Raw genomic sequence first — 16,876 nt, 5'->3', positions numbered from 1 at the left:
ATTGCAATTACTGCTGCTGGCCGATCTAAGGGTATTCAGCCAGTGAACAGAGTCACTTAAAATGCACATCAGGAACCTCCATATCCAGCTGCAGTTTACCTCTGAATATCAATTTATAAAATTTAGCATCCTCTTTTCATTATAAAATAACGTCCCAGCAGGGCACAGCATTAATAAAGCACGATGCCATCATACCATCACATCATCAGTAGCCAATAAAACAGATGAGAGCACACAGAACAGATAAATAGGGATGGATAAAGCTCAGCAACACAGATCCAATCAAAAGCTTGGTTGAATAAATAGGTCTTTGGTTAGCACTGAAAGCTTGGAAGACTCAGCGTGGTGTAGTGGTTAGAGTGCTGGACTGGAACTTGGGAGATCTGGGGTCGAGTCCCCACTGAATGTAAACAATAATAGCAGCAGCTGGAGGGTTGCAGGGTCGATTTTGTGACTGTGGAGATGTGTATCGTAGACCCTGACGTGTGTACTGTACATCATACTGGCTGGGGCATGCTGGGAGCTATAGTCCAACAGGATGGGGAAGGCTGCGGTGTCTCCTTGCTGTGAGGAGAGGGAACTGCGCAACGTAGGGCACGATCCTATGCATGTTTAGACAGAAAGAAGTCCTACGACTCCCAGCATGCTAAACGTGCATAGGAGTGCACAGTTAGTGCCAAAGAAATTGATTTTAAAATGTCTTGTTGTTGACTTGCGGCCTTTGGTCCGTATCCAGGTCGGCCAAACTGGAGAAGGAAGTCGCCACCCTGCGGGAGAAAATCCACCATCTTGACGATATGCTCAAGAGTCAGCAGCGCAAGGTCCGGCAGATGATTGAACAGGTTGGTGTTGGTGTTGAGCTGTTTGTCGGGATGAGGGGCAGGGCGGCAGGCTGGTATGGGGCAGGGGGCGGGAGAAACGCCTTCGGTTCACGCTTTAATACGAACTGGCCAAATTCGCACTTCCCAAACCAGCACACAAACCGGTAGGCAATTATCCTTTGGTTTTCTCACTTCTCCGAATTCTGTGGTGTAAGTTCTTGGATAAAAACAACAACAAAGCAGATTGATTGACTGATTTTTGATTTATACCTCGCCTTTCCGCCAAGGAACTCGCCCTCAAGCTGGCTAACAATAATAAGAGACAAAATGGAGCAGAGAATAAAAGGAACCTAGTGGTCGGAGTCTACTACCGGCCACCCAACCAAGGAGAAGACGAGGATGAAACTTTTGAAAAGCAAATAGCCAATGTTTCAAGGAAGCATGATGGGGTAATGGGGGACTTCAATTTCCCCGATATTTGTTGGGAGACAAATTCTGCAAAACGTGGCCTGTCCAGGAAATTCCTGACTTGTGTGTTGGATAACTTCCTCCTACAGAAAGTAGAGGAAGGAACTAGAGGATCGGCTATCCACTCTGGGGGAAAGCGACCATGTTATCTTGGCTCTAAGGAAAGCAAAAGCCGAGTGTAGTCAAACGCGTACCCTGGATTTTAGGAAAGCTGATTTTAATAAACTCAGAAAAATGATCAGTAAGGTTCCATGGCAAGCGACTCTAGTGAGAAAAGGAGTCCGAAGTGCGTGGAGCTTTTAAAAAAGGAAATTCTCAAGGCTCAATTACAAACAATTCCAACAAGAAGAAAAGGTGGAAAACAACAGAAGAAGCCAATGTGGCTTCACAAAAAGCTTAGAGATTACCTGAAAACAAAAAAGGACACATATAGGAAGTGGAAAGAAGGCCAAGCAACAAAGGAAGAGTACAGGCAGGTAGCACAGAATTGCAGGGATGGCATCAGGAAGGCTAAAGCTGAGAACCAGCTGAGGTTAGCGAGGGATGCGAAAAGCAACAAAAAGGCTTTTTTCAGCTACGTGCATAGTAAAAGGCAGAGGAAAGAAATGGTGGTTCAGCTATTAAATAAGGATGGCAAAATGATAAGAGATGACAAAGAGAAGGCAAAGGTGCTCAATTCCTCCTTTGGCTCAGTCTTGGAATCATAGAATCATAGAATAGTAGGGTTGGAAGGGGCCTACAAGGCCATCAAGTCCAACCCCCTGCTCAATGCAGGAATCCAAGTCAGAGCATCCCTGACAGATGGCTGTCCAGCCTCATCTTGAACACCTCCAGTGTGGGAGAACCCACCACCTCCCTAGGGAATTGGTTCCATCGTCATATTGCTCTAACAGGAAGTGTTTCCTGATGTTCAGCCAGAATCTGGCTTCCTGTAACTTGAGCCCATTATACCATGTCCTGCACTCTGGGATGATTGAGAAGAGATCCTGGCCTTCCTCTCTGTGACAACCTTTCAAGTCCTTGAAGAGTGCTATCCTATGTCCCCTCAGACTTCTCTTCTCAAGGCTAAACATGCCCAGTTCTTTCAGTCTCGTCTATGACCCCCCCCCGGCAAACGTGAAGCACAGGCTGAAAGGGCAGGGTTGCAGCTTGAGATCGCTAGGCATATGGTCAAGGAATACCTAATTACTTTGAATGAATTCAAATCTCCAGGGCCAGATGAACTGCATCCTAGAGTATTTGAGAAATCATGGAGAATGGGTGAAATGCCAGATGACTGGAAGAGGGCTAATGTTGTCCCTATCTTCAAAAAGGGTAAAAAGGAGGAACCTGGGAACTACAGACCAGTCAGTCTGACATCCATCCTTGGGAAAATTCTGGAGCAGATTATAAAGCAATCCATCTGTAAGCACCTTGAAAACAATGCAGTGATAATTTGAAGCCAACATGGATTTGTCAAGAACAAATCCTGCCAGACAAATCTGATCTCATTTTTTGATCAGGTAACCTCCCTTGTGGACTGTGGGAATGCTGTAGACATAATATACCTTGACTTCAGCAAAGCTTTCGACAAAGTGCCCCATGATCTCCTGATGAGCATACTAGCTCAAAGTGGGCTAGATGAAACAATGTTCTGGTGGATCCACAGTTGGCTACAGAATCGGACTCAAAAAGTGCTTATCAATGGGACCTTCTCAAACTGGGGAGAGGGAACGAGCGGGGTACCGCAGTGCTCTTCAACATTTTTATGAATGACTTGGAGGAGGAGGTGCAGGGAATGCTGATCATATTTGCAGATGACACAGAATTGGGCAGGATAGCTAATACTTCGGAAGACAGAAACCAAATTCAAAGTGATCTTGATAGACTAGAGCGCTGGGCAGAACACAACAGAATGACATTTAATAGAAATAAATGCCAAGTTCTGCACCTAGGGGAAAAAAAACAAATGCACAGTTACAAGATGGGGGATACATGGCTCAACAACACTACAAGCAAGAAGGATCTTGGAATTGTTGTCGATCACAAGTTGAATATGAGCCAATGTGATGTGGCTGCAAAAAAGGCCAATGCTCTTTTGGGCTGCATTAATAGAAGCATAGCTTCCAAATCCCGGGAAGTACTAGTTCCCCTCTACTCAGCACTGGTTAGGCCTCATCTGGAGTACTGTGTCCAGTTCTGGGCACCACACTTTAAGAAGGATGCAGACAAACTGGAGAGGGTTCAGAGGAGGGCAACCAAGATGATCAGGGGACTGGAAACAAAGCCCTATGAAGAGAGACTGCAAGAACTGGGCATGTTCAGCCTTGAGAAGACTGAGGGGAGATGGGATAGCGCTCTTCAAGGACTTGAAAGGTTGTCCCAGAGAGGAACGCCAGGATCTCTTCTCCATCACCCCAGAGTGTAGGACATGGTATAATGGGCTCAAGTGACAGGAAGCCAGATTCCGGCTGAACATCAGGAAAAACTTCCTGACTGTTAGAGCAATACGAGAATGGAACCAGTTCCCTCGGGAGGCGGTGGGCTCTCCCACCCTGGAGGCGTTCAAGACGAGGCTGGACAGCCACCTGTCAGGGATGCTCTGACTGGGATTCCTGCACTGAGCAGGGGGTTGGACTCGCTGGCCTTGTAGGCCCCTTCCAACCCTACTATTCTATGATTCTATGATTCTATGATTCTAAATGTAAAATTAAAAACTTGGCATATAAAGATGGGAACATATGGGAAAAAATGGTGTCCAAAAGGCATGTGTAAGGTGTAGAGATGTGAAAGCCTGGGGAAAAAACAGAAAAAATAAGGTGTGGGGAAGAACCAGAAAAATTCAGGGGAGAGGTTTTTTCCCTGGACAAAATATTCTGGGTTTTCTTTCCAGACCTTCTCTCTCCCTCCCTCCCTCCCTCTCCCTCCCTCCCTCTCCCTCCCCCTCCCTCCCTCCCTCTCCCTCCCCCTCCCTCCCTCCCTCTTTTTCTCTTTCTCTTTTTCTCTTTCTCGCTCTCCCCCCACCCCCGAGCCTCCACATCTCTAGTTCAGTCTATACAGTCCTGTGTCCTGCTTTTAACGTTGGGAAACCAAATGCCTCCAGGAAGCCCTCAAACAGGGCAGAAAGGCAGTTTCCCTTGTGCTCCCCAGCAACGGATGTTCTGAAGAAGGCTGCCTCTGAACATCCAGGCTACGTTTAGACACCGTGGCGAATACCGCTAATGGACATCTCTTCCTCCTCCTCTGTGAGGGTGTCTAATCCTCATTTGATGACCAGTCCCATGCCATGTTTTGTGGCCACATGAGGCAGCCACCTTGCTGAAGCATAGCAGATCTCAGTGCCTGGATGGGAGACTATCTGTCCAGCCCATGTATGCCATCTTAAATTCCACGATGGAAGAAAGACAGAATGGAAGGAAGCGGCTAGTGCAGAATGCTGCTGCCCAGTTGTTGTCAGGTGTCGCTCCATATCAGCACGTAACTTCTCTGTTGAAGGTGCTGCTCCATCTGCTACTGGGCCAGGTTTAAAGTTCTGGTCCTAGTCTACAGAGCCCCGAAGAACTTTGGACCAGGGGACGTGAAGACACACTTCACACCCTTATCATTTTGCCCAGTCACTGAGGTCTTCTGAAGAAAGGCTCCTGGTGGTCCCAGATGGGTCAGAGGTCTGTTTGGGAACCACCAGGGGAAGGGCCTTAAGTGTGGTGACTCCCACCGTGTGGAATGCCCCCCGCCCCCAAGATCAGGCGTGCAGCTATGTGACTTCCCCCGCTCCCCCCCCCCCGGTGTTTACTGAAGAATTTTCATCCAAGCATTCCCCGACTGATGAGTAAATCCCAGCCACCGTTCCATGGACCTGTTTGCTTTTACTGTAACGGTTTGTATTTTGGGTTTCGATCTATTTTACACCAGTCTGATATCTGTCGATGTGAAGCAGGATATAACATTTATAATAAAGTGTAAATGTACTATAAAAGCAAAAAAAATTAAACTGTCTTATGGCAGAGGTTTCCATTAATTAAAAGCAGGATGTGAGCATTTTAAGTAAATAAATGTAAACCATTCAGAGATGTTCAGTCTCTCTCTTCCTTCCCCCCCTTTTATTTTACTGTTTTGAAGTCACTCCAAAATAGCAGTGCTGTATCTACTCTTGGCACATCTGTAGGTCTAGACTGTGAAGAAGAGCTAATGGCTAAATGTAACAGAAACCAGATGGCGAGATCCAACCATGTCTCCGCCTGCCTTGGAGAGTTTAAATCTTTTTCCCCATTGAGAGCTCCCCGGGTGTTTCTTGATTTAGGACTGACCCTCTGGTGACGCAACTCACGCCCCAAAGGACTCGATCAGTCAGCCCTGTATCACAAAGGTGACGGGGACAGGTCACGTCTGTGCAAAAGATCTACAGATACGCATGATTAGGTATTCAGGTTTTCATTGCTTTAAAAAGTGAGCCAGTGTGGTATAGTGGCTAGAGTGTTGGACTGGGAATCAGAAGATTTGGGTTCTAGTGCTTGTCCGGCCACGGAAGCTCACTGCGTGACTTTGGGCCAGTCACAGACTCTCAGCCCAACCCACCTAACAGGGTTGTTGTTGTGAGGATAAAATGGAGGAGGATTATGTACGCCGCCTTGAGTTCCTTGGAGGAAGAAAGGCGGGATGTAAATGCAATGAATGAATGAATGAACCACCCACCCATTTACTTACTTTGTATTGTAAATCAACCAACAAGGCATCCCCATTGAATCAGGCAACACACATTAAAATAACATTTATTTTAAAAACTGCACAGGAGGAAATGCGTCTTCTGGAATGGAACCTGCTGGGACTTAACAAATGCACTGTCTGAACCCTTCCAAAAAGCTTAAATGTATGAGCAACTCATTTATTAGGTCAACTAAGATTTCTTAGATCGCATGGTCATTCGAATAACATTGTTATCCTGCCCTTTCTCTAGAGGAGCTCAAAAGAGGTGTATGTGATTCCCCATCACTGCCATCTGCCATCTTATCCTCACAACAGTCCTTTGAGGTAGGCTAGGCTAAGAGTCAACTGGCCCAAGGATTTTGAACAAAGCTCTTTCCTGTTCTATTTAAGTCGAGCAGTCTAACCACGTTTGCTCTCTTAGGATGTGTTGGGTCATCGCTGTGCCACAAGGGAGTGTCTTGTCTAACAGACATGACCTTCCCGCAAAGAATCCTGGGAATGATAGTTTTAGAAAGATTTCTATACCCCCCCCCCCCCGCAGAACTCCAGGTCCCGAATTTCCCCGAGGTCTGGAAATGACCGCGAAACTAGCTCTGATGAGACAAGCTGCTTACCGTGCGGTTTTGAGGCATCTCCTCTCTGTGTTTGCTACGTGTACCTGGCTCTGCTTTGGAGGCGTACAGGTCTTAATTCTGTTCTGAAAACTGCTCCTCCTCCACAGCTCCAGAATTCCAAAACGGTGATTCAGTCCAAAGATGCAATAATACAGGAACTGAAAGAGCGAGTGGCCTATTTGGAGGCTGAGGTAGGTAGTGTAGTGTTACTGTTTTTTTCAACCGCTTAGCCGACTTTCTGGAACATGGAGAGCTGCCGTTATAGTGAGTAATAACCCTTGGTCCATCTAGCTGAAGTTTGTTGACACTGACTGGCAGCGGCTCTAAAGGATCTCAGGTAGAAGACTTTCTCAGCCCTACCTGGGGATGCAGGCCATGATCCTGGGACCTTCTGCCTGCAAAGCATGTGTTCTGCCAGAGGACCATATGCCTCTTCCCTTAAAAATAAATAAGATTCCACTCGTCATGGTTCAGACTAAAGGGCTGACTGAAATGGGGTCATAGGAAGCTGCATTGCACCGAGTCATACCGTTTGTTCATCTAGCTTAGTAGTCTCTCTGCATCAGGGGTGCTGAACCTAGGCCTGTGGGCCAAATCCAGCCCATCTGGGTTCCCAGTCTGGTCCTCTGAAGTTTCCCAGATGGCCACGCCCCCTTCCCCTGGCTCCGCCCCGCTTCCCCTGACCACCAATCATCTCTTGTTCTCCTGGCTTTTGTGCAGTTTTTTCCCCTCATTCTGAAAGGTTGAAATGCCTCTCCTAAAGTTTAGTTGCTGGCGGTAAGCGCTTTAAGCTAAAATATGCTGGCATTTTTCACCCCGCCCCTTTTGCCTTTGGCTCCACCCACAGATGGAATGTGGCCCCCCAAGAGCTTCTCCAAAAGGAAGTTCGGCCCTCAGGCTGAAAGAGGTTCAACACCCCTGATCTACATCAAACGACAACTCTCCAGGGTTCTGCATGCACAACAGGGGCTCTGACACTGAGCTACTGTTGATTGAACTGTGCAAATTGCTAGCCAGATTCCTCTTGGGAAGCCCACAAGCAGGGTATGAAAGCGCCCCCCCCCATTTGTCCCCCAGTGTGTGATATTCAGAGGTAGCTTGCCTCCGAACCTGGGGGTTCCGTGTAGTTAGTAGCCTTTGATAGACCCGCTGCCTCCAAGAACTTGTCCAATCCCCTTTTTTAAAGCTATCTAAGTCAATGGCCATCATTGCATTGCGTGGCAGTGAATTCTTTTTTAAAAGTGAAGTGCCTGAGAGTTGGCTTATTTAGCCAGAAAGGAGAGAGCAAGGAAGGCGAAACAAGGAAGGAGGGGGGAGAGGAGAAACAAGGAAAGAAAGAGAGGGGAAGGAAGGAGAATCAAGGAAGGAAAGATGGAAAGAGGAAGGAAGGAAGGAGAAACTAGGAAAGAAGGAAAAAGAGGAAGGAAGGAGAAACAAGGAAGGGGGGGAGGAGAAACAAGGAAAGAAAGAGAGAGGGGAAGGAAGGAGAATCAAGGAAGGAAAGAAGGGGAGAGAGGAAGGAACAAGGAAGGAAGGAAAGAAGGAGGGAGGAAAAAAAGGAAAGGAAGGAAGAATAAAGGAGATAAAATGCAAAAGAAGGAAAGAAAGAGAAGGAAGGAAAGAAAGAAAGAGGAAAGGAAGAAATCCCATAAGTGCTTGCTTGGAATGATGGAAATCAATGCGTGTTTACTGGTAGGCAAGACAGAGGCCAGCAATGCTCTCTGCTCTGCTGTCCTCTAGCGGCATGCTGCAGTGCTACTGGAGGCTGGCTGGCTGGCTGATGTGAGGTTCTCAGGCAGTCAGCGGGTCAGCTGTATTGTCTACCCTGCCTTGTGGTTTGGTGGTTGCGGGAGCTTCTGTGCCCCGCAGTGGAGCTGCTCCCTGCTCTCTCCCCTCCCCATGATTGCAAAAACAGGAAATGGGGGGGGGGTCACGCAAAGGAAGATCACTTAACACAAATTTGTCTGCTTTGTGTAGGCTGCAGAGTTTACTGTTGCCGTTCTTGCCCAAAGTGCTTGCATGTCCGATATTGCTTTGCTCCGATATTGAAGCGGGGGCTTATTGCATGCCTGAGGCCGGTGCTGGTGGCTTCTCCCTTTTTCCTGCATGAAGCTAAACATAAAAAAGTGTCCTTTTCGGGAGCTGTCCCTTCCCCCTCTAAATGTTCTCTCTTCCTTTCTTTTGAAAAGAACCTGGAAATGCACGATCGCATGGAGCACCTCATCGAAAAGCAAACCAACCCCGGGGCCCACACCGCCAGACCCCGCTCCAAATCAGAGTATGTCAGCAGGTGAGCTGCTGGAGAAGGGGCAGGGGAGTGTTGTCTGCCTCTAGGGCAGGGATGGGCAGCCTGTGGCCCTCCAGATGTTTTGGCCTACAACTCACATCATCCCCTAACCAGCATGGCCAACAGTGAGAGCTGATAGGAGTTGCAGGCCAGCAACATCTGGAAGGCTACGCGTTGCCTGTCCCTGCTCCAGGGGGAAGAGAGACACGGTGTAGGCGGAGCCTGCCTCCAACTTACGACCAGCTCTGCCCTCACAAGCCAGTATGGCAGCCTGTGAGGGGCATTCTCCAGACCAGGGGTGCAGAACCTCTTTCAGCCAGAGGGTCAAACTCCATTTCAGAGAAGCTCTTGGCGGCTGCATTCTAGGCAAAAGGGGCAGAGCCACCCCCCCACACACACACTCACTCACACACTCACACTCACACACCGGCACATTTTACATTAAAGATCTTCCTGCCGGTAACTAAGTCTTAGGAGAGACATTTCAGCCTTTTAGAATTGGGGCAGGGGAAACTGCATAAATGCCGGGAGACCACCAAACCTTCTGTGGTTGGGGGAAAGGGGCATGGTCTTCTGGGGACACCCCCAAAGGGCTGGCCCTCTGTTCTCCACACCTCTGGCCCTCTGTTCTCCACACCTCTGGCCCTCTGTTCTCCACACCTGCCCCTTTCATGAGCCGCAGTCTTCTTCCCCTCACATGCCTCGTTCAAAGCATGTTGAGCATGCTTTCTTTTGGTAACCCTTGCAAACAGATCCTTAGAGACTGAGCAACTACCCCAAGTTCGCTGGGCGAGCTTTGTGGCAAAGCAGTGACTTGAGCCCAACTCTCCCCATCCCGTGCTCTAGCCCAGGGGTAGGCAACCTGATGCCCTCCCTCAGATGTTTTGGACTACAGCTCCCATAATCCCTAATCATTGGCCATGCTGGCTGGGGCTCATGGGACTTGTAGTCCAAAACACCTGGAGGGCACCAAGTTGCCTACTCCCTGCTCTAGTCACTTGACCACACTTGCATCCCCATGGGCAGAGGCTGCATCAGGATCTGAACTCGTAGCACTAGAGAGCAGAACGGAGCTGTCCGAGCAGAGCTGAGTGAGCCTCTTTGCCTGCGGCTCACTCTTGAGCTTGAACGCATGGCTTCTTGATACTCATCTCCTGCAATAGATTATCTTGGAGAGAAGTGAATGTCAAGACGACTGTGTGTGTGAGGCCAGCTTGGTCTGCAGTTCTGCTCCAAATGGGCTGTCTTTGGCAATTGAGGTGCCATCCAGGGACCCTTGGCTGCTGTGAAGTACGCTGGGGCGGAACTGTGGCCCCTCCAAATGCTGATGTGGGCCATCCATGATTCACATTGCCCAGGCGTGTTCTGTAATACTTTCTGATCTTCCTTCTCTTCCTTCCTGTTGCCCTGAGAACTTTGTCTCTAGGGAGACTCCTAAATTGATGATGATGATGATGATAATACATCTTCTCTCTCTCCTGTAGCAAAAGGCTCACCAAGTCTCTGGGCCCTAAACCTTGGCCTCTCATCAGAGTAGTGGAAACATGAATCGGAACTCATCTCACCGCTCCACCCCACCCCGAGAAGAAACCTGCAAACGCGCTGGATCGTAGGCTGTAGCTGGCCACTTAGCTCTGCCGCTCTTTAATCTCCTTGCTCCCCAAAGGAAACCAGCTTCCCACAGTGCGTGACGGCCACTGGGGTGGCATCAGCAGCGTGGCCAGCTGTGACTTGGAAGAAGCGGGGGGTTTTCTGGACAGTGTGGGAATGTACAAAAAGACAGTGATACTTCCCCCTCCGCAAAAGACAGTGACACTTCCCCCTCCGCAAAAGGCTGGAAGAAGGAACTTTTCTCTTCATATCCATCACATGAGTTCTGTAGGGCTGGTTACTTTTGGAAGGGCAGTGCGTTTTAAATACACCCCCAGCCACCAAATATACGTGTCTACTTGCTGTGTTCAGTGCTAGAAAGGGTCCCCCCGCCCAATTTTCGTAGCAGGGTGCACATGCAGGCCAGAACTCCTGTTGGAGGAGCTCTTCAGATTATTAATTACTACTACTATCTTAAACACCCATTGGATTTGACAAAAAGGGGAGAGAGGGAGGATCCCTGACCTCTCACCTTCCCCCACATGCCACTTTGCCATCCATCACACAGGTGGAGAAGTAGCTTGTTGCATTGAAGCCAGCCTTTACGCTGAGTTTAGCCTTGTCTGTTGGTCACATCACACTGTGAGGGAATGTAAGGAATGGGTGGGTATAATGTAATTTAGCGTAGGATGTGTGTGTGTACATATATAAATAAATGCTAAGTTGTGTTTAAAAGTGCTTCACCTTCATTAGAGGAGGACTTGAACTTGCATGGTCTCCTTTTTTTTTAACCCAGAATCCTCACGTACTGGTAGTGACAGTTGTACTCTTAACAAATCAAGGGCGGTTGCTCCATCCATTGGGGGGTCTTGCGTGTGCATATCTGCTTTTGAGGATGTTAAGAAGTGCCTTCAAGTGGAACACAGGAAAGTCCACCTACTTTGACATTCTTTGCAACGGTCACTTCACTGGATAGAGATCTATTTCATGCCTGTGTGCCGTTTCCCTGCTCTGCCTGATTCTAAGAACTTAAGAGCTGTGCTGAATAAAACCACAAGGCCCATCTGTTCACACAGCAGCCAGCCAGCTGCCACAGGGCATTGCTTTCCGTTCTCTCTGTGATCCAACACTCCGACTTAATTTCTCTTTTGCATTTACACCTTAAGTCTCTCAGCGAGAGGCACCTTCCCATCCAGATGAGGGCAAACCGACCTACCAGCAAAATTAATACTTTTACCTCTTGCTCCTATCCCCAGGATAAAAGGTGTTGCGGAGTAATCCCTGCCCAGAACACAGTGACAAGGAAAAGATGTGCCCAACAGGATCAGAGGCAGCAATACAATCTGAGTGTTATAATTAAAAAGAATAAGGGACAGAGGTAGATGGCATGGTCAGGTCTAATGGACATTTTCCTGGTAAGGGAAGATTAAATAAATTGAACCCAAACGTGCTTTTCTGAGAGGGCTTGTTTAAATTTAGTCTGTCACCTCACCAGTCTAGAAAGATGTCACTGGATCCATCAGAGATGTATTTGAGAGATTAAGGCTGTACATTCAACCTGTCCCAAACTTGGGGTCCCAGATGTTGGGAGTACAGCTCCTACCACACTGGCTGAGGATGATGGGAGTTGTAGTTGAACAACATTTGGGGGGCCATGGCTGGGAAAAGCTGCTGTAATCCTATACATGGTTGATTGGGAGTAAGTCCTCTTGAATACAGGGGGGTTTGCTTCTGTGTAAAGGGAATCGCTCTGACAAGAGAAGCATTTTGCTGTTTTAGGTGCAACTGTCTCCATTTTAAAAGCTACTCCCTTTTGTGATGGAAAAGACAAGACTGCCTCTTCCCAGATGGCGTCTCCTACCGTGTGTGTGTTTAATCTTGTATGAAAAATCATTAAACGCAGTTTTAAAAAAATCTATTGCCCTGTTAATGCGGGATGCATTTTTACTGGGTCAAAAAGTTTCTAATTGATCTGATTAGCAACTCTCACAGCTGTGAACATTTGCAAACATTGGTTAAATTGCTTCATATTAGCCCGTATGTGTGTTGACAATAAAACAAGCAAGCTGCTGGCGTGTACTTTTTAGCTCTGTGTGTGCCACTGGCGGCTGTGATGCCTTCTGGAGTAGGGTACTTTTTGAGGGAGGGAAAACAAGCATACATTAATAAGGCTGAATCGTGCATCTGGAGCAAAAGGGAGGCGAGAGGTGTAGGCTGCGATCCCGTGCAGAGTTGTGCATGTTTAGGTTCTTTTGGAGGTTAATGGGACACTAGATAACTTTGCATTCTGATCATATGCCTGGGCATGAACTCGGCCAAACTGTGTGACTTCCTTCTGAGTAAACCCATCTGAAGTTGCTGCATTATTTACTTTGGCTGTTGGGTAGAATAGAAATAAAGTGCTCTGGACAGCTCACACACATTAAAACCCTAAAATACAATGTGATAAAAACATAAGATTTTAACATATTTTTTTTAAAAGCTGAAAAACAATTAGCAGTACAATATCAAGGCCTGATAGGACAGCAGATATTAAAAGGCCCATCATTTGCTGTCAAATACCTGGGCAATACAGGAACATTTTAACCTCATGTTGAAAAGATGATGATGTTGGTGCTAGGCAGACTTCATCAGGGAGAGTGTTCCACAATTGGGACCACCCCGAGAAAGCCTTCTCCCTTGTTGCTGTTCTCTGGAGGTGGGCCTCACATATTGATCGTAACATATGGTAAGTTCACACCCCTGCGTTAGGCTGCTCTTCATACTTGGCTTGCAGTCAGCTTGTAGCTGAAAAAAAATTGGGATGTATGGGATAAGCTTTTATGAGATCAGGCTAGTAAACCTAAATCAAGCCTGATAAGATGTCGTCTTGAACTTGGTGAGATGGACTTCTGACAACATGTGTAAAGGTTTTCGGCTGCAATCCTGTGCAGCCTTGCTTAAGGAGTGGGAATTGTAGTCCAAAACATCTGGAGGGCACCTGCCTATCCCTCTTACTGCAATTTCCTTGGGGAGCTGGAGGCAGCCCCACTGAGGCTGAAACAAGTGGACGTCCCTTACGCTGCAATGCTACGTGCGCTTGCCATTGAACACAATAGGTCTTATCATGCACAATGGTTTCTGAAGTAGAGTGAGGGAATTCAGAGCAAAATACCACCACCCTTTAAACATAAAAGCAAAGCTTGGTTGGTCTACAAGGAAAAAATAGTAATCCCCAAATCCAGGGTCAGGCAATACGGTTTACAGGGGTAGGGAAGTTGTGGCTCTCCAGCTGTTTTGGCCTGCAACTCCCATCAGCCACAGCTAGCACAGCCAGTGGTGAGGGATGAGGAGAGTTGTAGGAGGAAGCATCCGGAAGGCCCCATGTTGCCCGCCACCTCTTCCACAGTCAAATGTGCACAAAATAGGGCGCCAAGCTTTTGAGATCTACAGATCCCTTGGTCAAGCAAGATGTGACAAAAAGCAGGATGGGTGTGGTGGAGAGGAGAGAAAGCGAAGGTAGGGACAACCACAACAAAAGACTGTCGATGACAAAAAAAGAACAATTGGACTTTCCTGTTCCATCCTTGGCTTCATTTGCACCACTTTATTTGCAGGACTCTGGAGGACTTGAAAGCTTAAGCACATAAGAAGAGCCCTGCTGGATCAGGCCAAGGGTCCACCTCGGCCAGCATTCTGTTCACACAGCGGCCAAACAGCTGTCGAACTAAGAAACTACAAGCAGGACAGGAGTGCAACACACCCTCCTGCCCATGTTCCCCAGCAACGGGTGTACACAGGCAGACTGCCTCTGATGCTGGAGGGAGCACAGAGCCATTGGGACTAGTAACCAAGGGCAGCCTTCTCCAAGCTTGCAAATGTTTGCGGAATCTTGTTTGGTTCCAATAAAGGTATTACCTGTGCAGCTGGTTTTGTTTCTTTTCTGGGGCAGGCTGTCCTTTTTTTAATGTTTCGTTACATTCACACCCCACCCTTTCACGGAATAGTAGGGCTGGAAGGGGTCTACTAGACCATCGAGTCCAACCCCCTGCTCAATGCAGGAATCCAAGTCAGAGCATCCCTGACAGGTGGCTGTCGCTGTCCAGCCTCATCTCGAAGGCCTCCAGTGTGGGAGAACCCACCACCTCCCTAGAGAATGGGTTCTGTTGTCGTATTGCTCTAACAGGATGTTTTTCCTGATGTCTAGCCGGAATCTGGCTTCCTGTCACTTGAGCCCATGATTCTGTGTCCTGCACTCCGGGATGATCCAGAAGAGATCCTGGCCTTCCTCACTGTGACCACCTTTCAAGGACTTGGAAGAGCGCTACCCTATCTCCCCTCAGTCTCCTCAAGGCTAAACATGCCCAGTTCTTTCCTTCTCTCCTCACAGGGCTTTGTTTCCAGTCCCCTGATCATCTCTGTTGCCCTCCTCTGAACCCTCTCCAGCTTGTCTGCAGCCTTCTTAAAGTGTGGTGCCCAGAAATGGACACAGTACACCAGATGAGGCCTAACCAGTGCTGAGTAGAGGCGAACTATTACATCCCGGGATTTGGAAGCTATGCTTCTATGTTGTTGTTCCGTTGTTAAGTCGTGTCCGACTCTTCGTGACCCCATGGACCATAGCACGCCAGGCCTTCCTGTCCTCCACTCTCTCCCGGAGTGTGCTCAAGTTCATATTCATTGCATCGGCGATGCTATCCAGCCATCTCATCCTCTGCTGCCCCCTTCTCCTTTTGCCTTCAATCCTTCCCAGCATCAGGGTCTTTTCCAGTGGCTTTTCTCTTCGCATTAGGTGGCCAAAATATTTGAGCTTCAGCTTCAGGATCTGTCCTTCCAATGAGCAGTCAGGCTTGATTTCCTTTAGGATGGACTGATTTGACCTCCTTGCAGTCCAGGGGACTCGTAAGAGTCTTCTCCAGCACCACAGTTCGAAAGCATCGATTCTTCGGTGCTCAGCCTTCCTTATAGTCCAGCTCTCACAGCCATACGTTGCTACTGGGAAAACCATAGCTTTGATTATGCGGACCTTTGTTGGCAAGGTGATGTCTCTGCTTCTCACTATGCTGTCTAGGTTTGCCATAGCTTTCCTCCCAAGGAGCAAGCGTCTTTTAATTTCATGGCTACAGTCACCGTCTGCGGTGATCTTGGAGCCCAACAACATAAAATCTGTCACTGCTTCCATTTCTTCCCAGGAATTTCTTGGGAAATTCTTCCATTTCTTCCTATATGCCAGGAAGTGATGGGGCCAGATGCCATGATCTTCGTTTTTTGAATGTTGAGTTTCAAACCAGCTTTTGCACTCTCCTCTTTCACCCTCAACAAGAGGCTCTTTAGATCCTCTTCGCTTTCTGCCATTAGGGTGGTATCGTCTGCGTATCTGAGGTTGTTGGTACTTCTCCCGGCAATCTTAATTCCGACCTGTGATTCATCCAACCCGGCGTTTCTCATGATGTACTCTGCACATAAGTTAAATAAGCAGGGTGACAATATGCAGCCTTGTCGTGCTCCTTTCCCAATTTTGAACCACTTGGTTGTTCCGTATCTGGTTCTTACTGTTGCTTCTTGGCCCTCGTACAGGTTTCTCAGGAGACAGGTAAGGTGGTCTGGTACTCCCATCTCTTTCAGAATTTGCCAGAGTTTGTTGTGATCCACACAATCACAGGCTTCAGCGTAGTCAACGAAGCAGAAATAGACGTTTCTCTGGAATTCCCTCGCTTTCTCCACGATGCAGCGAACGTTGGCGATTTGATCTCTAGTTCCTCTGCCTCTTCGGAACCCCGCTTGTACTTCCGGCGGTTCTCGGTTCGCATGCTGCCGAAGCCTAGCTCGTGGGATTTTGAGCATCGCCTTGCTGGCGTGTGAAACGAGCGCAACTGTGCGGTGGCTTGGCCTGTTTTGCAGCCACATCACACGGCTGGCTCAGCTTCAGCTTGTGATCTCCGGCAATGCCAAGATCCTTCTCGCTTGTCGTTGGGCTTCTTTTTCCTGGGTGCGTTTATCCCTGTTAAGCGTCGTTCTGCTGTGTTCAGCCCAGCCCTCCAGTCCATCGAGATCACCTCGGGCTCTGTTTCTGTCTTCCGAAGTATCAGCTGCCCGCCCAGCTTTCCCCCAAGCAGCCCAAGGCGCCGCACACAACCCTCCCGCTCCCCACTCGCATCCTCACAACAACCCTGTGAGGTAGGTTCGCGCGTGGCCCCCCCCGCCAGCCCCGCGCACGCATGCGCGGCGCCGCCGCCGCCGCCCCTCCCGCTCGCACGCCTGGAGGAGGAAGGGAACGCGGGCAGGGCAGGCTGTTCGTCAGCGCGCATGCGCGCAGACGCGGGCTCGTCACGCCGCTCGTTGGGGGGGGCGTGCTCCGCCCCGCACTACGTCTCCCAGAAGCCCCGCGGGCGCCGGGGAGGAAAGAGGGCGGGTGCGGGAGCAGGTGAATGGAG

At 48.7% G+C, this 16,876-nt stretch overlaps 2 protein-coding genes across 5 annotated transcripts in view; both read left to right on the top strand.

Annotated features, from left to right (window-relative positions):
• Positions 1-13,638, top strand: part of TUFT1 (tuftelin 1) — a 40,333-nt gene extending 26,695 nt beyond the window's left edge. For 2 of the 4 annotated variants that reach the window (XM_084823664.1, XM_084823663.1), the window contains exons 9-12: positions 737-842; positions 6,694-6,777; positions 8,776-8,876; positions 10,358-13,637. In XM_084823664.1, coding sequence (XP_084679790.1) covers positions 737-842; positions 6,694-6,777; positions 8,776-8,876; positions 10,358-10,421 — 355 coding nt within the window. In that variant the 3' untranslated portion in view covers positions 10,422-13,637. Of the gene's footprint in view, positions 1-736; positions 843-6,693; positions 6,778-8,775; positions 8,877-10,357 lie in introns of all 4 variants that reach the window. The other 2 variants (XM_084823665.1, XM_084823666.1) reach the window with 2 other exon arrangements.
• Positions 13,639-14,019: 381 nt separating this feature from the next.
• SNX27 (sorting nexin 27) overlaps positions 14,020-16,876 on the top strand; it is a 47,995-nt gene continuing 45,138 nt past the window's right edge. The window contains exon 1 of the mRNA XM_084823655.1: positions 14,020-16,866. Within this exon, the coding sequence (XP_084679781.1) occupies positions 16,661-16,866 (206 nt within the window). The 5' untranslated portion in view covers positions 14,020-16,660. The remainder of the gene's footprint in view (positions 16,867-16,876) is intronic.

The sequence above is a fragment of the Heloderma suspectum genome, chromosome 17, assembly GCF_057233095.1.
Source record: "Heloderma suspectum isolate Gila_16-S chromosome 17, 16-S_ref, whole genome shotgun sequence".
In the NCBI taxonomy this organism is placed as follows: Eukaryota; Metazoa; Chordata; class Lepidosauria; order Squamata; family Helodermatidae; genus Heloderma; species Heloderma suspectum.
Note: the sequence above shows the minus strand (reverse complement) of the source record. Positions and strands in the feature narration are given on the sequence as shown.